At 40.6% G+C, this 23709-nt stretch overlaps 1 protein-coding gene across 1 annotated transcript in view; it reads right to left on the bottom strand.

Moving 5' to 3' along the window:
- SLC24A3 (solute carrier family 24 member 3) overlaps nucleotides 1-23709 on the bottom strand; it is a 205924-nt gene that overhangs the window by 12098 nt on the left and 170117 nt on the right. The window contains exons 13-15 of the mRNA XM_087721891.1: nucleotides 20820-20986; nucleotides 18019-18133; nucleotides 14063-14175 (exon numbers count right to left, since the gene is read on the bottom strand). Coding sequence (XP_087578017.1) covers nucleotides 14063-14175; nucleotides 18019-18133; nucleotides 20820-20986 — 395 coding nt within the window. The remainder of the gene's footprint in view (nucleotides 1-14062; nucleotides 14176-18018; nucleotides 18134-20819; nucleotides 20987-23709) is intronic.

Raw genomic sequence — 23709 nt, 5'->3', positions numbered from 1 at the left:
GATAGAACATAGGGCAGAAAAAGAAAGTAAAAAGAGCTTAACATCATGTCAAATGTTTCCAATCTATCCAATTCAGTGGCTTAAAGAAATGGATGCTAACCAGCAGCTTCAGGGTTTTTTCCTTGCTATAGAATAATTTTCCATGTACAGCAAGTGACAAATTAAAAGATAGCTAGCTGTTGTGGCCCAGCAGGAGCCGTTGGAGCTGCCACCAGACTCCGACAGCGAGGGGCCCTATGAGTCGGCTCTGGAGGATGTGGAGGACCCTGGACAGGGTTCCGACTCGGAGCAGGGTGCAGAGAGGCTGGTTGGCCACCAGGAGGCACCTGAGCCTTGGACCAGTGGGGAGGAGACAAGGGAGAGTGAGCCAGAGGCCAGTAGTGAGTTGTTCCTGGATGCACGCCATCGAAGAGCTAATAGGCGTCAGGAACAATTATGCAATTACAGGAAGTGATTGCACTCAGCTGGTGGTCATTAGGCTCCTCTCCAGACTATAAAAAGCTACTTGTGCACACGCCCCTCTTTGCAGAAGTCAACTCAGGCTTGAATGTCGGAGGACATTACTGTGAGCTTGGCAGGCTGGATTGCCGCCAAGCCTTATCTGTGTTTATTGCTGCCAAACCTTATCTGTGTTTCTTGCTGCCCAAGCTTGTCTGTGCCGGTTTGCTGCCAAGGACCTGTCTGTCTGTTAATTAAATGCTGTAACTTATCTCTGGCTCAAAGTGTGCTTTTGGTGTGGAACGAGGGGGGTCAGAACAGCTAGCTATCATTACTCAATACCTTGCTTAATGACCATCCATTTAGTGATCATTTGAAGTTACAATGACATTGAAAAAGCGACTTATGTCCAGTCCTAACCTTGGAATCATCACAGCATCCCTGTGATTATGTGATTGTAATCTTAGCATTTGGCAACTGGCTTGCACTTATGACAATTGCAGCCTCCTGAAGTCATGTGGATGCCATTTGTGACCTTCCCAGGCAACTTCAGACAAGCAAAGTCAACGAGGAAGCTGGCAGGAGGTTGGTTACAAGTCACAGTCACGTCTTGCTTAGGTCATAAAATGGGGAAATATTCACTTAGCAAATGTGTCACTTAGCAACATAAATTTTGGGCTCAATTGTGGTCGTAAGTTGAGGACTACCTGTATTTCTGAACCCAGATTACTTTTCACAGTTGTTCTGAAAAAAAAATTGGAAATGGGAAGACTATGCTGCCTTTGAGGAGAAGTTGGATGAGAAAAACATGAAAGAATTTTACAAACATGGCATAACCAACTCATGGATAAAAGAGGAAACAAACCAGAATAAGGTAACATTATGAAAAACATATGAAGAATCGTTGCAGGAACTGGGTATGTCTAGTTTAATGAAAAGAAGGACTAGGGGAGACATGATAGCAGTGTTCCAATATCTCAGGAGCTGCCACAAAGAAGAGGGAATCAAGCTATTCTCCAAAGCACCTGAGGGTAGAACAAGAAGCAATGGGTGGAAACTAATCAAGGAGAGAAGCAACTTAGAACTAAGGAGAAATTTCCAGATAGTTAGAACAATTAGTCAGTGGAACAGCTTGCCTCCAGAAGTTGTGAATGCTCCAACACTGCAAGTTTTTAAGAAGAGATTGGACAACAATTTGTCTAACATGGTATAGGGTTTCTATAACTCTGTAATTTCTATTCTATTCTATTTCATTCTCATAAGATGCCGGGTATGAACATAGGGTAATCATTGCCAACCTCATATAGAACATCTATCTACCAGTTCATTGACTTTGGCTGCACAACATTCTATGCGACTGCTCCTAGCTAGGCTATGCAAATTCATCCTTTACTTCTGCATTACTGTATATACTCGAGTATAAGCCTAGTTTTTCAGCCCACTTTTTGGGCTGAAAAAAGCTGCCTCGGCTTATACTCGAGTCAGTGAAAAATTTGCCCGAAATGGAGGAGAAAAAGGGGCAGGGCCATGCCGCTGGGTGACACTCGTGAATGGCCCAGTGCCCCTGTGAGTTTCCCCTCCCTCTGTGTCAGTTTGCCGCGCAGCGCGCACTGCACCATCCCCCCTCCTCACGTTCTAATGTAATGCAGGGCTGTCTTACGATTCCCCTTCCTCCCCCTCCTGCCGCTCTGCAACGATGTCCCACCTCCTCCTTGTTATGGCAAGCAGCCACATAGCGATGTCCCACCTCCTCTGGTACAGTGATCCAATGATAGGAATCACTGTGCCGTGTGTCATAGGAGGCGGGACATTGCTCCCGCGGCTGCACGGGACATCATCATCACAGCGGGACATCAGCATCATGAGGTGAGTGAAGTATTTCATTGAATACACCGCTAGTTTACTGTTTTTCTTTGAAATAAATATTAAAAATCATTATTGGTATCTATCTTTATTTTTGAAATTTACCGGTAGCTGCTGCATTTCCCACCCTAGGCTTATACTCGAGTCAATAACTTTTCCAGTTTTTTGTGGTAAAATTAGGTGCCTCAGCTTATATTCGGGTCGGCCTATACTCGAGTATATACGGTAATTTGTTTTGCTTCCAATGGATATTTGTCTAGCGTCTTCATTCAGCTTGTATTAAGATTGGTGCTGCCTTTTCTCAGGCTAATTTAGATTCATTTGATACAGATTAACAGTACAGTGTTACCTTCCGCTTGCATTTGGCTAAACTGCCTGTCCTCCATTGCCAATTTGGCATGCATTACATAAACATTCCAGATTTCCTGCTGGAAACCGTAATTATATGGAAAAGTATGCTAAATTTTCAGCATTTCACACCTGATTAGCATTAGATTAGCATTCCCTTTGGGAGAATATAGGATAAGTACAACACAGACAAGACAAAAAAGTTTAAAAATAACTTTTAAAAATAAAACAAAATCTGTCAATCAATGGACTGTAAGCTTGTTAGATTGCACTTCACAAACATCTGGCAATATCTAAAGAAAAGATTGGTTGACCAAAGGTCACAGGAAATCACTCTTTAAACCTGGCATCAGAAGCATTGCTACAGACTGAACAAAATTACATTGTAGGATGTGAGTGTCATTTGCAAGTGTATCTTCTACAATACATCTCTCCATGGGATGGGTATTTAGGTTCACCGACAAGTGCGTGCTCGACAAAAGCGCGTTGATGAAACAGTGAGTTCTAAATCGCACCGATGAATGAGGGCAGAAGCACGCCGACAGAAGCACGCTCTAAACCTACGTGACCTGACAAAAGGGCGAACGACAAAACCACGCTGACTAAACCGCGTCGCTAAAACCGCGATGTCATCAATGCGCCGACAACAGCGCGCCGACAACAGCGCGCCGACAGAAGCGCGATTTAAGTTAAGGTAAGGGTTAGGGTTAGGGTTAGGGTTAGGTTTAAGGTTAGGTTTAGGGTTAGGGTTAGGTTTAGGGTTAGGTTTAGGGTTAGGTTTAGGGTTAGGTTTAGGGTTAGGGTTACAGCGCGCTTCTGTCGGCGCACTGTTGTCGGCGCGCTTCAGCTCTCATTCGTCGGTGCGCTTTAGAACTCGCGGTTTTGTCACTGCGGTTTAGTCAGGCGCGCTTTTGTCGTTCGCCCTTTTGTGGGTGAACCCTAAACCTAACCCTAAAGGTAACCCTAAAGGTAATCCTAAAGGTAACCCTAAAGGTAACCCTGAACCTAACCCTGAACCTAACCCTGAACCTAACCCTGAACCTAACCCTAACCCTAACCCTAACCCTAATCCTTACCTTAACCATAATCACTCTTCTGTTGGCGCTGTTTTGTCGGCGCGCCTTTGTGGGCGCGCTGTCAACGTTGCGGTTTTATCGCCGCGGTTTCGTCGGCACGCTGTTCTCAGGCGCGCATTTGTCGGGTCACGGGGTATTTACATTACTTAATGTCATATTCCATAACAGATACATAGTACAAACATCTGAAGATTATATTGGATTTTCTTTGTTAATATCAACTTTGCAGAAAGATTACAAGTACGGCTTTTTCAAGGAAAGTGTCCCATATTTTAAAACGGGAAGCAGCCTAGTCTAACCATGGGCTGATCCAGTTCAGTACCAGGAATTTTCCAGGATTTAAGACTGATTCCCTCCTGGGATCTTCTTGGAAAGCAGAGGCGCTACGTTAAATTCCAGCCTTTCCCTTCAGCTCTGAGAAACTGGCAGACATTGTATGGGGAGTAGGAGTGAAGCCTGTAGGGAATGCCCTTTATCCTGAGGATGGGGAAAACATCTGTACTCAGCCAGAGTTCATTTTGTTATGCAAACTACTTTTTCCCTCAACTAACATAATACAACTTTGTTCATTACTTCAAATGGATACTGCACAAATGCTGTTATGTCCTGAGGAATGCAAACATACCTGGTCGCATATTCAATTAAAAAGTGACAGTATCAAGAAGTAAATATTAGTTCTGGTGTGTGGGAAGCCCGTGCAAAAAGTCCATCATAATACAGAAGACTAACCTTAAATTAGAGGCATATTAAAGTCAGTTCAATGCAGTGGTTAAAGTGTTGGCCTTTGGGCCAGCCTAACTCAGCTTAACCCTAACCTTAACCCTCACAGGGATGTTGTTGTTATGAGGAAAATAGGAGGAGGAAGGTAGATTGAATATGTTCAAAATATGCTTTGAGTTATTTGTAAAAGTAATAAAGGCAGAATATGAATAAACAAATAAATGAATAAGGATTGGGTTAGGCAACAATTAAGTTTCAAAGGGGAAAAGGTGATTCAAGGCAGGCATATCGTGCCACAGAGCACCTTGTAAAATCAGGCATGTCTTTTCTCAGGACTTTCTTAGGAGAAAGGCTAGAGATCATGCGACTATAGCAATAGCAATACCAATAGCACTTACACTTATATACCATCCCATAGTGCTTTACAGTATTCTCTGGGCATTTACAATGTCAGCATATTGCCCCCGACAAACTAGGTCCTCATTTTGCTGACCTCGAAAGGATGGAAAGCTAAGTCAACATTGAGCCGGTCAGGATCGAACTCCTGGCTGTGGGTAGAGTTTGCCTGTAATGCTGCAATATCACAGTACTGCATTCTAACCACTGCACCACCAGGCTCCTAGACACTGAAAACTATTTTTGCAAAGGGTTTTTTTCCCACCAAAAAAGTGCCTTGGGCACAGCTCACTCTTCCTGCCTCTGATATATATATATATATATATATATATATATATATATATATATATATATATATATATATATATATATATATATATATATATATATATATATATATATATATATATATATATATATATTATATATATATATATATATATATATATATATATATATATACTTAAAGTCACAACCCCTGGTATGCCCAAGTGTGGGAGGAAGGTCACACTTCCACTCTCTGTCATTAGGCTCGTCACAAGAGTCCATCCAGACAGAAACCCAATATTTTTACTGTTGCCTTTGTTATATTTGTATTTATTTATCAGCACAAATAAAAACACACACACATATATATATATATATATATATATATATATATATATATATATATATATATATATATATATATATATATATATATATATATATATATATATATATATATATATATATATATATATATATATATATATATATATATACACACCCTGACTCTTATGAGTACATCGAAGAGTGGAACACTATACCTATTTATGTAAAAGCAATCTTACTTAAGACACATTATAATAATATTGTATAGTGTTGCACTCTTAGTATTAGACAACCTGTGACACGTTGGGTCTCATTTCAGAAGTATTTCCATTTATGTAAACAGAGAAACAGAATGACCATAAGGAGGGCAAAACAGAAGTAACTTCCAACTTTCTGCTGGCTTCCCCATTGGCTTTTTGTCTTATAGGAAGCTGTCGGGATGTGTTGGAAATAACAATCACATGACCACAGCAGCAGCAGCATGGCAGTACTGAAGAAGCCACAACTGGATCTTTAAAGGTTTTCAGAAACAAGACATTTCCCAACAGTAAGAGAGATGGATTCCCGTTAGTCACCTTAGTAGTAACAGATGTGTATATTTTTGTACTTGGCTCTATTCCAGTATACACATGATCTAACTGGAACTTCAGTGGGATCATAATACATAGTTAGAAATAAAGTCTGCTGGGACAGCATATTTAAGCTATAGCTGTTTAGAATTGAAAAGAAAGATTTCAGTATTACTCAGAGTATGTAAATGCATTTCATATTTTCCTTCAAGAAAAAAGGGTTATATGGTGTCAATTTTACATGCTGCTTCAAAAAGAGTCCCTGCTACATGATCAATATTTATGATCCATCAAGATAGGTGAAAAAAAATCCACTTTCAGGCCTCTAAAAAGTTAAACAACCCTATATTGAATCAACTGTTAATTTTTTTTTTCCTGGAGCCATATAAATATCAGGACAATGTCCAAGAAACACAATTATTTTCCAGACATATTTCTAACTAGTATTTGTTGGCTTGCTTTTATTTTCTTTCGGTTATCCAAATGTTTTTAGTGGCAAGCCGCCATTGTTTCAGAGGGCTCAGGGCATCTCTAGCAGACAAATCTTCTTCTAAAGGTGATGGGATGACTTCCAGATTCTAGATGCTCAGCTGGGCTCACAGATGTACAGAAAGAGAGAAGAAGAAAAGCATTCATCTGTCACCACAAAATAACTGAGGATTAAAGTTCATGCCCTGTTAACAATGCATTTCTTGTTCGTTCAACAGAAGGACTTTCTTCCTAGTTTGTAAGTTGTTCTCTGCCTAATGAGCAATTAAAATAAAATGTTTCTGCGTCAAAATAATGCTCAGTAGTATTGCATCAGTATCAACTATTTCTTACTTTGCCTTCAAAGGCAGTAAACACATGAGAGCTAGAATATGTAGAGGCAAAACAAAGTGTAAAAATTAATTTAAAATACAGAAATATCATAGATATATTAGAGAAGACATGGTTTAAGACTTTGATTTTTATCTAGCATTGCTATGCCTGTCATTGTTTTTTTAACGTCTCCTTAATTCCCAAAATACAATACCAAGAAAATGCATCTAGGATATTCTTAGAGGGCAGCCTGATCCAACGCAGGATCATGAAAGGGCCAAGAAATCACTTTTCTTCATGCTGAATATGTTCTTAGGGTCTCTTTAATGAATAAAGCAGGCAAATTTCCCTAGGGAATTTTCTCTGGGTCAAAATTCACTGGGAATGTTGCAACGGAGGAGTTTGCAGCTTTTCCATGTACTTGGATTATAGACTCAGCTGCCCACGACAGCATCACAGCCGTGTTTCCAGATTGGATTACTTGAGGCAAGAAAGCTTCCTGGCATACGACTCAAGAAACAAAAAATACTGGGTGAACAAAAGCTAATTATCCCTGGCTAAGGTGTTGGCAAGATATACTTCTAATCTATGCATCAGAAGTCCCACACTGGGAGAAAAGTCCAATGGGTGGGGGATCTTTGAAAAACCAGGAAATGCACAAAAGAATAAGCTGAAGAAAACCCAGAAACGAACCAGAGTACTCCAATGACTCCCCCTTCTGGCTGTAGCATACTTCATTGTCACTACATTGCTGCTTCCTCTTCTCACAACAGACAAAAGGTTGCATTAAAAAGCACTAGCTGTATCAAGAAAGCAATATTTAAGCACCAGCCATTAGGAAGCTGATTTGCAGAGTAAGTCGTCTTGAAGTTTGACCAGGAAATCGCCTCTTAGACATTTCATAGGGAAAGGAAGCCTATCAGTATAGCTCATGCCATCAACTGAGAACGTTACACACGGAGGGGAAAGCGCTCCCCTTTCTCCACTCCCACAGTATAAGGGAACCAGCTACCCCCGGAGATCCGGACCATACCCACTCTCATGGCCTTCAGGAAAGCTGTAAAAATTTGAATTTCCTTTATTTGTATGCCGCTCTTTTCCCTGGGGGGACTCAGGGCGGCTCACAATTCAAAAAAGGAGGGTGGGGGGAAGACAAACAGTATTCCAATATGGAAACAATACAACATATTAAAAGAAAGCAAAACAGTCACACAATTCGGGTGGGGTTGGAATCTTAACCCCAGGCCAGCCGGGACAGCCAGATCTTCAAAGCGGCGCGGAAGGATTGGAGGGTGGTGAGGGTCCGAATCTCCACGGGGAGTTCGTTCCAGAGGGTCGGAGCAGCCATCGAGAAGGCTCTCCTCCGGGTAGTTGGCTGTTCTGGCAGGCCTGGGGCTGTTGACCTCACTGTTGAGGTCCAGCCCCGATTAGAATGAATGTATGAGGGTGTTGCTGTTTTTAAACTGTTTCTTTTCTCGTTATGTGTTTTTTTTTCCTCTTATTTTTTTTGTAAGCCGCCTGGAGTCCTTCAGGATTGGGCGGCATATAAATATATTTAATAAAAAATAAATAATAATAAAACAGTTATTCAATAGCAATACCACTTAGACTTATATATTGCCCCATAACACTTTACAGCCCTCTCTGAGTGATTTACAATATATAAGCATCATTTGCATATTGCCCCCAACAATCTGAGCCATCATTTTGATGAACTTGGAAGGATGGATGGATGGACGAGTCAACCTTGAGCCCCATCTGAATTGAACTCCAGGCTGTGAGCAGTGTTTGCCTGCCTTCTAATCAAGGCATCCTCCAGCCTTCCTTTCCTTCTTAAGAGGGGTGGTGGGTGATAGTGGCACAGCCTTTTAGATTGGGGCTCCTCCGTAGAGTTTTCATTTCTCTTCCACGGAACAGGCAGGGGGGGAAATTCCCTTCACAATTTCACTGAATAAAAAGATGAGTTTACAATATACTGTTCAAAGACAAGCTGACTCCAGTTCCCTTGCATGGAGAGCAAAAAAAATAAGAAAATAGGAAGAGCAGCATTCTTTGCTATCTATTTCTGCTGCCATACTTGGCTCAGGGAAGATCAGGGCCTGTTACTAAAGCCAAAACCAACCTATTCCAGGAAGTATATAAAATAGCAGAATTATAAAATTGGAAGGAGCCAATTCAATCCTCAGGTCTAATCCCCGATCAGTACAGTTAAAACATCCTTGACAGATAACTGTCACAATTATGCTTGAATTCATCCATTAAAGAGATGTCTGCCAGCTCTGTCAGTAATTGGCCTCAGTGTTAAATCCATTGTTGCAGATGAAAAGTTCCCCCTGCCAGCTTCCAATCCAATTCTTGGATTTGGCAACTTTTCTTCCTTTGGCATACTCTGAAGTGTCCGAAATGTGGGGCTATCTGTTTGTTCCTTCTGTGCAATTTGGGGTGGGGGAAGACTAGAGAAGAAAGTGCCTGATGCTTCCTGTTCAACCTGTTTTTGCCGTTGTTGTTTCCATTACCGTAACTTAATATGCACCAGTAGTGGTTTGGTACCAAATTACCCTCATTAAGGAGTGTTAGATTGCCATGAAACTCCAAAGGTTAGAATCCACAGTTGCTGTATCCTTATTGTTTGTACCCTCTCCTGTGAGTCAAGCTATTGTCCAAAGCACTAAACTAATCAAACACACAAACTAATAATTGGAAACTAATCAAGGAGATAAGCAATCTAGACTAAGAAGAAATTTGCTGACCGAACAATTAATCAGTGGAACAACTTGCCTCCAGAAGTTGTGAATGCTCCAATACTGGAAGTTTTAAAGAAGAGATTAGACAAACAAATGGTATGGGGTTTCCTGCCTAAGCAGGGGGTTGGACTAGAAGACTTCTAAGGTCCCTTCCAACTCTGCTATTCTGTTCTATTCTGCTGGTTTCTATGAGGATACCTCTGTTCTTTGAGTCACTGAAAGCAAAACACAAATACAGCAGAGAGAGACAAAACAAATTTAAAGTTGAAATGCACTTAACGAAATTGTATGCCCAACTACTGTAATGTACATTCGAATTAATAGATATTGCAATGCTGCTACAAGGAGGCCTGCCCTGAAATCTGGTAATATGATCCCCACTATTGCATCTGGAGTACTCAAACCAATGATGATGACCTAGAAAAATAAAATGAATTGCCAAGTTGCTTAAGTCATACATAGAACAGCTATCTGACCATCTCTCAGTAATTGGCTCATTGTTAAAGGGTTGTTATGGACAAAAGGCTTTCTGTGTCAGTTTTCATTGAAGCACTTCCTGTCTTTGATCTGGCATTTTTTTTTCCTCTGGCATAGTATGTTCTATTCCAATTATTTTGACTCTTCAAACTTGGATCTAGCTTCAAAAATATGACAGGTAGCTCTCAAGTAGGATCTCAAGATACAACTTCGGGCCCCAGTTCATTTTCACTCTTGTTTTTTAAAGTACAGGGGGTCCTCAACCTTATAACAATGGTTTACTGACCGTTCGAAATTACAGTGCCACTGAAAAAAGTGACTTATGACTATTTTTCACACTTATGACCAAAAGTGACTTATGACCATTGCAGCATCCCATGGTCACATGATCAAAATTTGGATGCTTGGCAACTGACTCATATTTATGAGTCAGTTGCAATGTTCCGGGGTCATGTGGTAATCTTAGCTGGCCTTTTGACAAGCAAAGCCAATGAAGAAGGCAGATTGAGTTAATTAACCATGTTACTAAGTTAACAACTGCAGTGATTAACTTAATAACTGTGGCGAGCAAGGTTTAAACTGGGGCAAAACTCACTTAACAACTGTCTCAATTAGCAACAGAAATGTTGGGCTCAATTGAGGTAGTAAGTCAAGGACTACCTGTACCATCTGTAAAAAGGTTTACCTTTTCTCTTATTACTTTTTCAGATTGTATGACTTTGCTACCATCTAGTGGTTATCCAGATTTTTGCAGCCCCAAATCTGATTGCTCTACTTTATTAAATGTAGGATGGAATATATTGAAGAATTCAATTATATTACAGTCATTATAGTTCCGGGACGGCGAACCTATGGCACGCGTGCTACAGGTGGCACACGGAGCCATTTGTCAGGGCACGGACGCTGGCCACCTGACTTCAGCCTTTTTTTGAGGCCATTTTCACCCTCCCCAGGCTCCAGAGGCTTTATAGGAGCGTGGGGAGGACGAAAACAGCCTCCCCTGCACCCCGGAGCCGGAGGCCCTCCGGAGGCTTCAGGAGCTTCCTTGAAGCTTCCGGAGTGCAAAAAAATGGCCCTACGGGAAAAATGGAAGTTCAGTTTGCTCGTAGGGCCTGTTTTAGCCCTCCGGAGGCCCTTCCGGAGTGCGGGGGATGCTGTTTTCGCCCTTCCTAGGCTCCTATAAAGCCTCTGGAGCCAGGGGAGGGTGAGAAAAGCAAGCAAAAAATGGGGGGGGGAGCATGTGTGCATGTGTGCTGGGGTCACGCATTGCATTATGGGTGTGGCACGCCCGCGCACGACCCCCCTGCGCTCCCCTCGCTTTTGGCACGCGAGCCAAAAAAGGTTCGCCATCACTGTTATAGTTCTATAATATAAATTTCAGTTCCTATTATAGTCCAATTTAAGCTGTCCATTAGACATGGATTTTTACTTTATTTTGCATTTAGCAAATCTTATCCCTAAATAGGTCAGTTCAAATTGATGCTGTTTATTTTTTTTCTAGTAATACTGCTCTCAAAGGCACATTCTTTTTCATTATGAATAAGAATTATTTACTGTATTTATTTATTATCTAACTATATTTATATAGGACCATATCAGGGATTTGGAACAGCAATGTGTAATTATAGTGCCCAAGATCTCACTGTACAAAAGAATTACTGGTAGCCAGAGAAACAAAGTTAGCAAATATGCTCAGACCTCAAAAGCAAAACCAGGTCAAGACTTAGACAATAGCAATAGCAATAGCAGTTAGACTTATATACCGCTTCATAGGGCTTTCAGCCCTCTCTAAGCGGTTTACAGAGTCAGCATATTTCCCCCAACAATCCGGGTCCTCATTTTACCCACCTCGGAAGGATGGAAGGCTGAGTCAACCTTGAGCAGGTGAGATTAGAACCGCTGAACTGCAGATAGCAGTCAGCTGAAGTGGCCTGTAGTACTGCACCCTAACCACTGTGCCACCTTGGCACAGACAAGGGATCTGGAGTTCAAAATTTAAGATTCAAGAAGAAAACAGAGGGTTCACTGGCTGTTGGATAATCAGTGTTGACAAATTAACACAACTAAGACAGTCAGTGAAGGCTACTCTTAAACAAAGACAAGTTCTTGCAGCAACTACTATTTCATCTATACTCAGCTGGTGTTTTTTCAAGCTCCCTCAGGTCTAACTGGATTGGATTTGGATTTAGATTGGATTTATTACATTTATATGCTGCCCTTTTCCCCGAAATCTCATTATGTTTTTTTTCCACTTTACAAGGCTAATCCTGTGAGGAAGGCAGGAAGGAAACATTCTGGTGTTGTTTCTAGCCTAATCTTTATTGACCTGCTTACAGAAAATGCCTCTCCGGTTAACCCTTTTGACATTGTAACAGCCCATCTATGTGAGTGACGTTGAGTTGGCCATGCCCACCCAGTCACATGACCACCGAGTCCCGCCTACCCAGCTAGTCATTGGGGCAGAGAACCGGTTGTTAAATTATTTGAATCCCACCACTGCAGGAAGGGCTACTTTTACATTGGATGGCTAGTGAACATCCAGTTCCACAGTAGCAAAACAATCAATGTTTCGACTCTATAAAGTAGCTTGCTCCCATTTGTTCCCTTTTCTATTTGGACTGCTTGGATACTAACTTATGTACCCCTGCAGCTTGGTAAACAGAATTGTTTTGTTTTATCTTCTTTACATGTGATTCTGAAAACAGCTCTTATTTTCTTTCTTGTAAATCTTCTACAATCAATTATAAATATAAAAATAAATAACACAGGTATTGTAGAATAGCACTGGATGTGAAATGGTGCTTGTGTAAGTATATACCGTAAATCCATTGGAAAGGATTGTGGAATTTGGATTGAGGCAGATTTCTAAGAGGTCTAGCAATGTATGGAGAGTAGGCATTAATGACTTAGAATAGTTCGCAAACTATTTTCTGTAACTTGTTAGTTCATTTATTTTGTGTGTGTGTGTGTGTGTCTTGTAAGGTCGCATTATTACCTGTCGAACAGTCCACCTCTCTGGGATGGACATACTTGTTCTAGATGATAGCATTTTATGCTTCTCATATAATCCCCCCCACCTCCCCTTTTAATTTTATTATTGAAACCAAGAAATATAAGCTGCTGAAAAGTTTTTTGGGATTGGGATACTAAATAATGAAAGCAAAAGAATAGACAAGTCAGAATTACTGCAAAACAGAACTAATTGTAATTGTAATTTTTTTAGTTACATAGGATTGGATTGGATTTAGTTTATTTGTATGCCGCCCTTCTCCGGGAGGGACTCAGGGCGGCGAACAACTCAGGGGGGGAAAGGGGACATAAACACAATACACGTAATTAAAATACACGAGAATCACACAGCCATACAAGTCGAGAGGGGAGGGGAACTCATCAACCCCAGGCCTGCCGGCACAGCCAGGTTTTGACGGCTTTCCGGAAGGCCTGGAAAGAGGTGAGGGTCCGAATCTCCGCGGGGAGTTCATTCCAAAGGGCCGGAGCTGCTACAGAGAAGGCCCTCCCCCGGGTGGTAGCCAGATGGCATTGGCTGGTGGACAGAACCCGGAGGAGGCCGACCCTGTGAGATCTAACGGGTCTTTGGGAGGTAATTGGCAGCAGGCGGTCTCTCAAGTACCCAGGTCCAATACCATGAAGGGCTTTATAAGTGATAACCAGCACCTTGAAGCGTATCCGGAGACCAATTGGTAGCCAGTGCAGCTCGCGGAGGATAGGTGTAACGTGGGTGTACCGAGGTGCACCCACAATTGCTCGCGCGGCTGCATTCTGGACGAGTTGAAGTCTCCGAATACTCTTCAAAGGCTGCCCCATGTAGAGCGCATTGCAGTAGTATATAGAGAAGGTATATAGAGAAGCTATCATTTTTAATTGTATCCACTGTTAGCCCTTGCTAACAGTAAGGTGGTACCAGTCAAAAATTTTATCCACCTTAATTCTTAATTTTTTCTGAGTTTTGCTTTTGTCTAGAAAGTTATCTTCCATCTTATGCATTTGCATTCATTCAGGCAAATGTAAAACTTACAACAGAGCCATAGTTTACTGCTAGAGTCTGTAGGGACCATGGAAGGCCAAGGCCAACCAGAATATCAAAGACATTGCTTCCGATGGAGTTAGAAACGGCCATGTCACCCATTCCTGCAACACAAGAATAGATAAGTCAGAATTACTACAAAACAGAACTAATTGTAATTGTAATTTAATAAATTTATATGCCGCCCAATCCCGTAGGACTCTGGGCGGCTTACAAAGTACAAGAGTAAAAATGAAAGTTAAAATATAGGGAAAGAGAAAACAGATTTAAAAGCAACACACCATACACTCAACCTAGGTGGGGCTGGACCTCGTTCATGGGGTCAACAGCCCCAGACCTGCCGGAACAGCCAGGTTTTAGTGGCTTTTCGGAAGGCCGAGAGAGTGGGAAGGGTCCGAATCTCTGCAGGTAGATCGTTCCACAGGGCCGGAGCACTACAGAGAAGGCCCTCCCCCGAGGGGTCATCAGCCGGCATTGTCCGGTCGACGGCACCCGGAGAAGGCCCAGCCTGTGAGATCTTATCGGCCGTTGGGAGGTATGTGGCAGGAGACTGCTATTGAAGCATTGCTTTTATTATGACCAGTTAAGATGTTGTAAAATCATATGTAAGCTTTCTTCAGAACAAAGAGCATATAAATCCAATAAACCAAACCAAACCAAAGTATAAGCAGAAGTTAAGAAATGGAGAAATACTACTCCAATATTATTATAGAGAAATTTAAAAAGCCTCCCTAACATCTATCTCTTGGGGCAAATGGAGGGAAGATGCTTGAGGGTTCCTGTTCATCCTGTTTTTGTCATTGTTCTCATTAGCATAACTTAGTATGCAGCAATAGTGGTTTGCTATATATTACTTTCAATAAAGAGTTTAAAGTGAAGTTTTATATGAAACTCCAAACTTTAGAGTACACAATGGCTATAACCCTATTGTTCTTTTCTTGCTTCTCCTTTCTTCTCCCTGAGAGAGGTATTGTCTATTTGGTTATTCCCAGTTTTCTAGGTAATCTGTTTTTTTTTCTTTTTGAGTCATTGACAACAAGATACGAATACAACACACAGAGAACAGATTTAAAGATGTGAAACCATGTGCCAAACTACTGTAATGTATTTTAATATTAATAAATATAATAGCAATAGCACTTAAGACTTATATACCACTTCACAGTGCTTTTACAGCCCTCTCTAAGTGGTTTACAGAGTCAGCATATTAACCCCAACAATCTGGGTCCTCATTTTACTGACCTCAGAAGGATGGAAGGCTGAGTCAACCTTGAGCCTGGTGAGATTCGAACTGTCAAATTGCAGTCACTGGAGTCAGCAGAAGTATCCTGCAGTACTGCATTCTAACCACTGTGCCACCATGGCTCAATAATAATAATTGATACAATTGATTGTTTAATAATACCTGGTAATGATAACTATGTTGATTTTAAAAATGAAAATAATAGTGATATAGTTACTTTCACTTGAATTACACTGGTAGCGAATACTAACAATAAATGCAACCATTATTGTATCCTAAGGACAGTGATAACTGTATCAATGATAATGATTGCATGTAAAGCCCTCCATGGCATAGCGCCTGGTTACCTAAGGGGCTGCACTTCTCCCATTGTTCTGCCTGTCTGGTACATTCAGGCAGAGTGGATGTGGTTCAGGTTTCCTCTTTTAAATGTTGTCATCTTACAGAACCTAGGAAATGTGCCTTCTCTGATGCACCCCCCACCCTATGGAATAGCATCCCTCCACGGATGCTGAGGCCAAGATGGCACTCTCCCTCCTGGGGTTCTGAAAAGCCTTTAAACCTGGCTTTGGTCCCAGACCTGGGATTAATATACGCAAGGGATGAGTTGTCTTGCTTGTTTTAATGGTTGTTTAGTCCAGGCTGTCTTGTTTTATTTTATGTTTGTTTTGATTTAGCATTACATTTTATACAATACCCAATGCCCAATGAGTGGGAGGCTATATTAAATCTAATAACCCAGTTGCCATCCATTACTGCCCCCTTCCCACTTATCAATGTGGCTTTTGATTTGAAAATAGCTGTTGAGTCGACTCTAAAGGATTAAAGGATTAATTTAGTCTAGCATTCCCCCTCTCCAAAAAAGCAACTCTTCTATAGCATTTGCTGAGAAAAAACTAGTATTGAAAAGTTATGTCTCTTCTTAAACACAAAGGTAACTATCAGCAATCAGGATTATAAACCTGCCCTTCACAAATTATTGTCATCTCCTATCTTGCAGTAGCATATTATCTGAGATAGTTGCATTCTGTGAGGAACACAATCATATGTGAAAATGAAAAGAAAAGAAAAGACACATGTTAGGAGAGAGGGTAATAAGAAATTCTCTTCCCCATGTCCACATTTTTAAAATTCAGTCTTTCTTCTTAAATCTTTCCCCTCTTAATTACAGCCTTAGGTGGCTCAGCTAAATTTCACTATAATCCTGACTGAACATTAACTATAATTTTGATTTAACCCCAACATGACAATATATATTTACAAACCTAACCCCAACAATATAACCCATAAATATCATTAAAACTAACTTAAATAATAACCCTGATCTCTAATTCAACCATACCCAGTACAATATCCTAATTTAAATTTAACTTTAATATAAAACATTTACCCCATTTCAAATCTACCTTTTCCCCTGACTGATATTAAACTGAAGTTTAACCTTAACACTAAAACCGAAACAAACATTTTTATTTATTTATCATATTCTTTTTGGCTGCCCATCTCACAAACTGTGACTCTGAGCCATGACAATCAAATCATAAAATCATTTTTTAAAAAAAATCAATGAATAGCATCATTAAAATGCTAGAAAAAAGCATCAGATTATAGTTATGTTCAATGGAGCTACCACATCAGGTTTTGAAGGACTTCCAGAAGGTGGGCAGAGATGGGGCCAATCTCACTTTGAGTGTGTGCCACAGCAGAAAAGGCCAATCTCCTGGCTCCTGCCAGATGTAGCTATTTGGCAGATAGGACCTACAGCATACCTGCTGGACCATATGGGATGAGATGTAGTGGGGAAGAGGCAGTCCCTCAAATAACCTGTCCTGTGCTATAAAGGGCTCTAATGGTCAAAACCAGCACTGGGATTAGAATTTACCTTAATTCTAACCACAATGGAAAATCCTAAAAAATCCTTTAAAAACTGTAACACTAAGGAGTCTGATAGTCACATAGTTCCAGCTTCAACATGTTTGGTTGCAATTTTCTACTCATTTTCTGTTTTTAAAATACAGAATTAGATCCTGTATGGCTAGAATTCAGTGTGGGAAGGGTGCTAAACTTGACGTGCTTGCTGCTGACATATTCGTTTTGGCAGTCATGTGATTTCCATGGCCTTGGTTGACCAATATCACATTCTTTGCCATATGTTGCATCACAGGAATATTATGTCTCCAGCATAATACAAATAGTGTTGTAGAGATGACGAAATCCAGGGCTCTCCAATTTAGAAGTTAGGCCAATACATTTAATATTGGGATAGGTGAGCCAAAATGTAAAATGGACGAGGCTGTGATTTTCAGCATTTATGATCAGAAAGTGTTCTGAGGGCTACAAAAAAAAGAGAGAAAGAAAATGAAAAGAAAAAGAAGGAGGATGGAATTGTAAAGGAAAAAGAAAAGGCAGAGGTGAGGCCCTATATTTCAAATTGTCATCTGGGTAATCCATCATAACATTCTTATGGTAAAAAACCAAAGAGAGATGGGAAAGAGAAAATTGAAGGCATGCAAATTTAGAGACTTTCCTTATCCCTCTTCATTATTATTTTTTGGCTACCTATCTGAACACTCTTTTCCATATTATGAATATATATTCTATTGTAGACATTGTTATTTCTTCACCCTGAAGCAAAATTAAAGAATGCCTTTTAAATATCTTCAAGAACTCTGTAATATTCATATATAATGAATTATAAATATACCTTGTCTTGCCACAATAAGGCTTGCCATACAATCTGGTACACTGGTTCCAGCTGCCAGGAATGTGATCCCCATTATCACATCTGGAATACCCAAAGTGAAACCAATGACTGTGACCTAGAAAAATAAAATGAATTGTCAGGTTGCTTAAACACTGTTAAAGATAATACCATCTGGTTTTCAGTGAGGTGAAAATCATGCGGCTACAGCTATTTTCTGCAGGAGTAGTAGTACTTATTAGAACACTTTGGCTGAAAAAGGTATTAGATCTAATTGGATTCCAAGAAGCCTGTGCTGCAACTGGCTTGGGTGATATTATGGATGAAACCTAGAATAGGGAGCTTGCAACCACAATTGTTACTGAGTGCACTCTCTGGTCTGCTACAGTATACTGAAAGAACTGTAGGTACTAACATGGTAAGACAGACTGCTAGAGTAGGGGTTCCTCAACCTCTAGTCCATGGACTGGCACAGATCCGCAGCATGCCAGCAATCAGGCCATGCAAACAAATGAAATTCTATCTGCGGGATGCAGGCATCATGCAAAACCACATCCTCTCCGGTCCACAGAAAAACATTTTCTGTGGAACCGGTCCTTGGTGCCCAAAAAGTTGGGTGCCACTATGGTAGAGGCCAGATGGAGGAAAAACAGAATTTAAGAACCACAGCTTAAAAACCACTTCAAGGCTTGTGAAAGGAGAATAATCTTCATTGCAGGCAACGTGACCCGTCAAAACTGCGCTCGACTAAACCGCGCCCGATTAAACCGCGTCGCTGATGTCATCAACAGGGCAACAACAGCCAGCGCGGAGAAAGAAGGGCGCTTTAAATAGCGCTTTGAAAGCAAGCCGATTCAACTTAAGGTAAGGGTTAGGTTTAGGGTTAGCTTTAGGGTTAGGTTTAGGGTTAGGTTAAGGGTTAGGTTTAGGTTAAGAGTTAGGGTTAGGTTTAGGGTTAGGTTAAGGGTTAGGATTAGGTTTAGGATTAGGTTTAGGATTAGGTTTAGGATTAGGTTTAGGGGGTTAGGTTTAGGTTTAGGGGTTAATTTTAGGTTTAGGGTTTACAGCGTGCTTCTGTCTCCGCGCTGTTGTCGCCCTGTTGATGATGTCAGCGACCCGGTTTAGACGGGCGCGGTTTAGTCGAGCGCGGTTTTGTGGTGGAACCGCAGGCAGTGACCAGTCCATAACCAAGATTAGTACTACAGTGATGTAGTGCAAATAAGCAGGCCATGAGAGGGTTTTTTCCCCTGTGCATATGGCACCCACAACCTTATGACCTGCTAAGTTGTTTCAGGTTGTAAGTGGCTGATTTGTAAGTGGCTGATTTCCTAAAATTATTTGAGAATATCAAGATGTTTGTAGTACTTTTAATATTTTGCTGACAAAATAGGATATATTCAGATTATCTGGGTGACATCTTTCATATATAGTCAACTATGTATGATGGTGTTTGATAGCTAACAATAGTTAGATTTCAACTGTGATGTTTGAATCACTGTCTCCTTAGAGGATATGCTCTAAAACTAGTCCCATGGATCCTTGCTCAACTTCTTTTGTGATTTCTAGCTGAGAATAAAAATGTTTTATTTAGTGAGATAAATGTTTCCCAGAGCACAAGATGCCTCCTGGTTTAAAGGAGACCTCTTTAGATTGCCTTGAAGCACTCAGAGGTGGGCACCTTATTAGGATTGGCTAGAGGATGTGGATTTTTACAAAAAGATTTGGCAAACGCACCTAGGATAGACTGATTGTATAAATTTCCCTGTCTTGTAAGACTAGGTATAATTATTTAGGGGAGGTGACACAAATGGACTACTTCAGAATTTTGTTTTTCCTGAGATTTGTGGGGAAGGGAATGCCCACAAGCCTATTTTAAGATACACACCATAGTTGTGTGCTTTCCCTAACTCAAAATAGCAGAATGTATGTATTGTATGTATGTATTTTATTATTTGTATGCCGCCTTTCTCCGGGAGGACTCAGGGCGGCGAACAATTCAAGGGGGAAAAAAAGGGGAACATAAAAAGACAAAATACAAATAATAAGAGTAGACAACAGTCGCACAACCATACATGTCGAGAGGGGAGGGAACTCATCACCCCCAGGCCTGCCGGCAAAGCCAGGTTTTGACGGCTTTTCGGAAGGCCTGGAGAGAGGTGAGGGTCCGAATCCCTGCGGGGAGTTCATTCCAGAGGGCTGGAGCTGCCACAGAGAAGGCCCTCCTCCGGGTAATAGCCAAGTGGCATTGGCTGGTAGATGGCACCTGGAGGAGGCCAACCCTGTGAGATCTAATGGGTCTGTGGGAGGTAATTGGCAGCAGGCGGTCTCTCAAGTACCCAGATCCAATACCATGAAGGGCTTTATAAGTTACGACTAGCACCTTGAAGCGTATCCGGAGACTGATCGGTAACCAGTGCAGCTCGCAGAGGATAGGTGCAATGTGGGTGTACCGAGGTGCACCCACAATCGCTCGCGCGGCTGCGTTCTGGACGAGTTGAAGTCTCCGAATACTCTTCAAGGGCTGCCCCATGTAGAGCGCGAAAATGGTACTTCTGGTTTTTTGCAATTGTGATGAAGGGATGGCAAGGACTATTAATCAAGTAGAGGCCACAAGGACACCTGAGTTATGGGGTTTGTCACTCCTGGCATCATTTCACTGATTATTGGCAACTATTGGGAGGATAATAATATTTTCTTTATGAGCTTCTGGCTGATTAGTGCTGAAAACGAAGGGTAGATTTTTACTGTGAGAAGGCAGTGCATCTACTGAATCTAACGCTATCTTACTCAAGCCTAATACATACCATCCAGACCATTATATAGGAAAAGCCTGCAATCCAGAGTGTAGAGGAAGCAAAAGTCACCAAGAACCACTTCTCCCAGTGGGGTTTGCTACAGTTGGGCACCGTGAAGTATAAGAGCAAAGATAGAGGCCAGGTGAAGAGCCACTTGATAATTTCTATTAGGCCAGCTGTAAAAATAAATCAATACATTTTGTAAGAATCAAAGAACTTTACTTGCACTTCTTATTTTTATAAATAATCAAAGCTATGCCAAAAACAGCAGTGGAAAATATGCGTAGTCAAAAGTATAGATATCTGAGTAATTCAGGTCAGCAAGTTTTCATATATTGCAGAAAAGATAGAGACACATGAGATGATGAAGAGCCGAGGTGGCGCAGTGGTTAGGGGGCAGTACTGCAGGCCACTTCAGCTGACTGTTATCTGCAGTTCAGTGGTTCTAATCTCACCGGCTCAAGGTTGACTCAGCCTTCCATCCTTCCGAGGTGGGTGAAATGAGGACCCAGACTGTGGGGGCGATCTGCTGACTCTGCAAACCGCTTAGAGAGGGCTGAAAGCCCTATGAAGCGGTATATAAGTCTAATTGCTATTGCTATTGCTATTGCTATGATGGATGGATGGATGGATATATCTTTATAGACTTTATAATAATAGTCAAAGACCAGCGGTTTAAAATAATTCTGGGCAACAAAGATTTTTCTTCCTGAACACTCCTGGATGTATTTTACAGGGTTTTTGCTGCTAATCATTAAAATAATCTGCAATTTAATCTATCACATATTGTTTTATATAAACTATGTTTTTCCACAAAAGCAATGTACATCCTTTAGTTCATGTTGGACACATGAAAGAAACATACAAAATGTAGAACTGTTGTTAAAGCGCACCCAGTACACCAAGTACAACTGGAATATTCGTGGAAATATAAAAAGTAGTGGTTCTACTTGGAATGCAGCTCTGATATATCAAGTAATGTTGTTACATATGCAGATGGGACAGTCAGCACAAGAGAGTCACATTAAATTTTTAAAAAATGGCTACTCTGAAAAAATTAGAGTTCCAGGACATAAAAATGTGGCATATGTTCCACTTTTCGACCTGACAAAGATATTTTTGGCTCTGCTTTAAATAAAATTTGGACTCATGAAAGTTTTTACAAAGGAGATGAACAAGGAAGGTTTTCATTATTTGAGACAGATATTTCCAAGAATAACTGATGCCACAATTAAGGAAGGCAAATTTGTTGGTCTACATATCAGATATTTCATCAATGACAAGTGGTCCAAAGATCTGTTAGTGGGGTCAAATAAAATCCTGGAAAGCATTTAAGGGTGTCATTGAGAATGTTAATGGCAACTGCAGAGCATCAACCTACATTCAGCTGGTTAATAAGCTTCCTGCAGCATTAAGAAACCATGAAATACAACATGTCACTGAAGATTTGTTTTATGCATTTGCCCATGTTGTATTCACTTTCCTGAAAATCTACAAGGAATCAGTGTGAATATGGTGAAAGGTTTCACTGAGACATTGCCACAATGGAAAAACAGTATCAGGGCAACTGAAATTCATCTATGCTGGCTGACTATTGTTGGACACTGCAGTGAGATGGATTGGACACTGAGTGCAAATGAAAATCAGCAGCAAAACACTTTTAGACCTGTTGAACTCATGCAGCATGTCACAAACAATTAAATACATTGTAGTCATTAAATGCATCATGAATACTTTATAGTCATTAAAAGTTAATTTATTACTTCTCAATATTCCTATGAGATAGTCACTCTGGAGTTATATTTTTGTTTAATTTGAAGGGATCTATCATTATCCTCAAAGTTTTTCAGGAAGCAAAACTTTTGGGGAAAAAAGTGTTGTCCAGTGTAACATGTAGGGAATGAATATAAGTTAAAAAGGAAAGAAAAGGAGGAACATCTATATTCATCTTCATTCGTAAGAAGAAATTTGGTGCTGCTGTGTAGAAATATTACTTTTTAGGAGTATATGGCTTGTACTAGAGATTCTCCTCCCCAACATTTCCTTGGACCAGTATTTTACCAAGCATAGCCTCAAGCCGGCATCAAAGAGCAAGCATCTAAAAGAAGAACATTGGTAACTGAGTATGGGACTCAGAATGTAATTCCCATAAATTTGAATTAGTTTAACTCTAATGAAGGGACAACTTTGTATACAAAATGATACATGCATTACAAAAGAAGTATACAATAATAAAATGAAAACAACCTTGATAATTCCCCCTTCAAGCCTGTCTTGTCAGTTGAAGGGAAAGTGATTTTCATTAAACTACCGTAATAGTCAATCTGTAATAGGATGCATTTAACGCCATCAAATGCTTTTTCACAAATGCTTAAGAATGAGCAGGACACCATCCTGAAAAGGCTAGAGGGACTCAAACAAGCTCTTTTCATTCTACGATTTCTAATACCTAGTGCTACTAATGAAGACAATGACAAGCTGTTCTCTCTCCTTTTAATCATTAAAGATACAATTCCTTATGATAACAGCAATCTATCTACAAAAAAAACTACCTGAGTGAGTCCTATTTCTCTAAATACTGTTGTGTTTCTTTTCTTTTTTTTCAGTGCAAGAATGGAATCTGTCTTATGCCTGATGATTTCTTTACCAGAGCAGCAGAGATCAATGAACTTATGTGAAGTGTGAGATAAAACTAGTGCAAAAGGCAGACTTTACACAAATCAACACGGTCTCCATCATGCAACATGGAGCATGTCCCAAACTTTACAACCTAAACTGAAGGCTCCTACTGATACTTTCAACTCAAGTGCTGGTGCACCTTCCATTCATTTTCTATTTCAATGGAACAATTCTTGGTCCCACAGCACCTCACACGGTTATGGAATACTTCTGGCTGGCG

Source organism: Thamnophis sirtalis, unplaced genomic scaffold (assembly GCF_051295495.1).
Source record: "Thamnophis sirtalis isolate CommonGarterSnake01/CBP01778 unplaced genomic scaffold, rThaSir2_p1.2 scaffold_8, whole genome shotgun sequence".
In the NCBI taxonomy this organism is placed as follows: Eukaryota; Metazoa; Chordata; class Lepidosauria; order Squamata; family Natricidae; genus Thamnophis; species Thamnophis sirtalis.
Note: the sequence above shows the minus strand (reverse complement) of the source record. Positions and strands in the feature narration are given on the sequence as shown.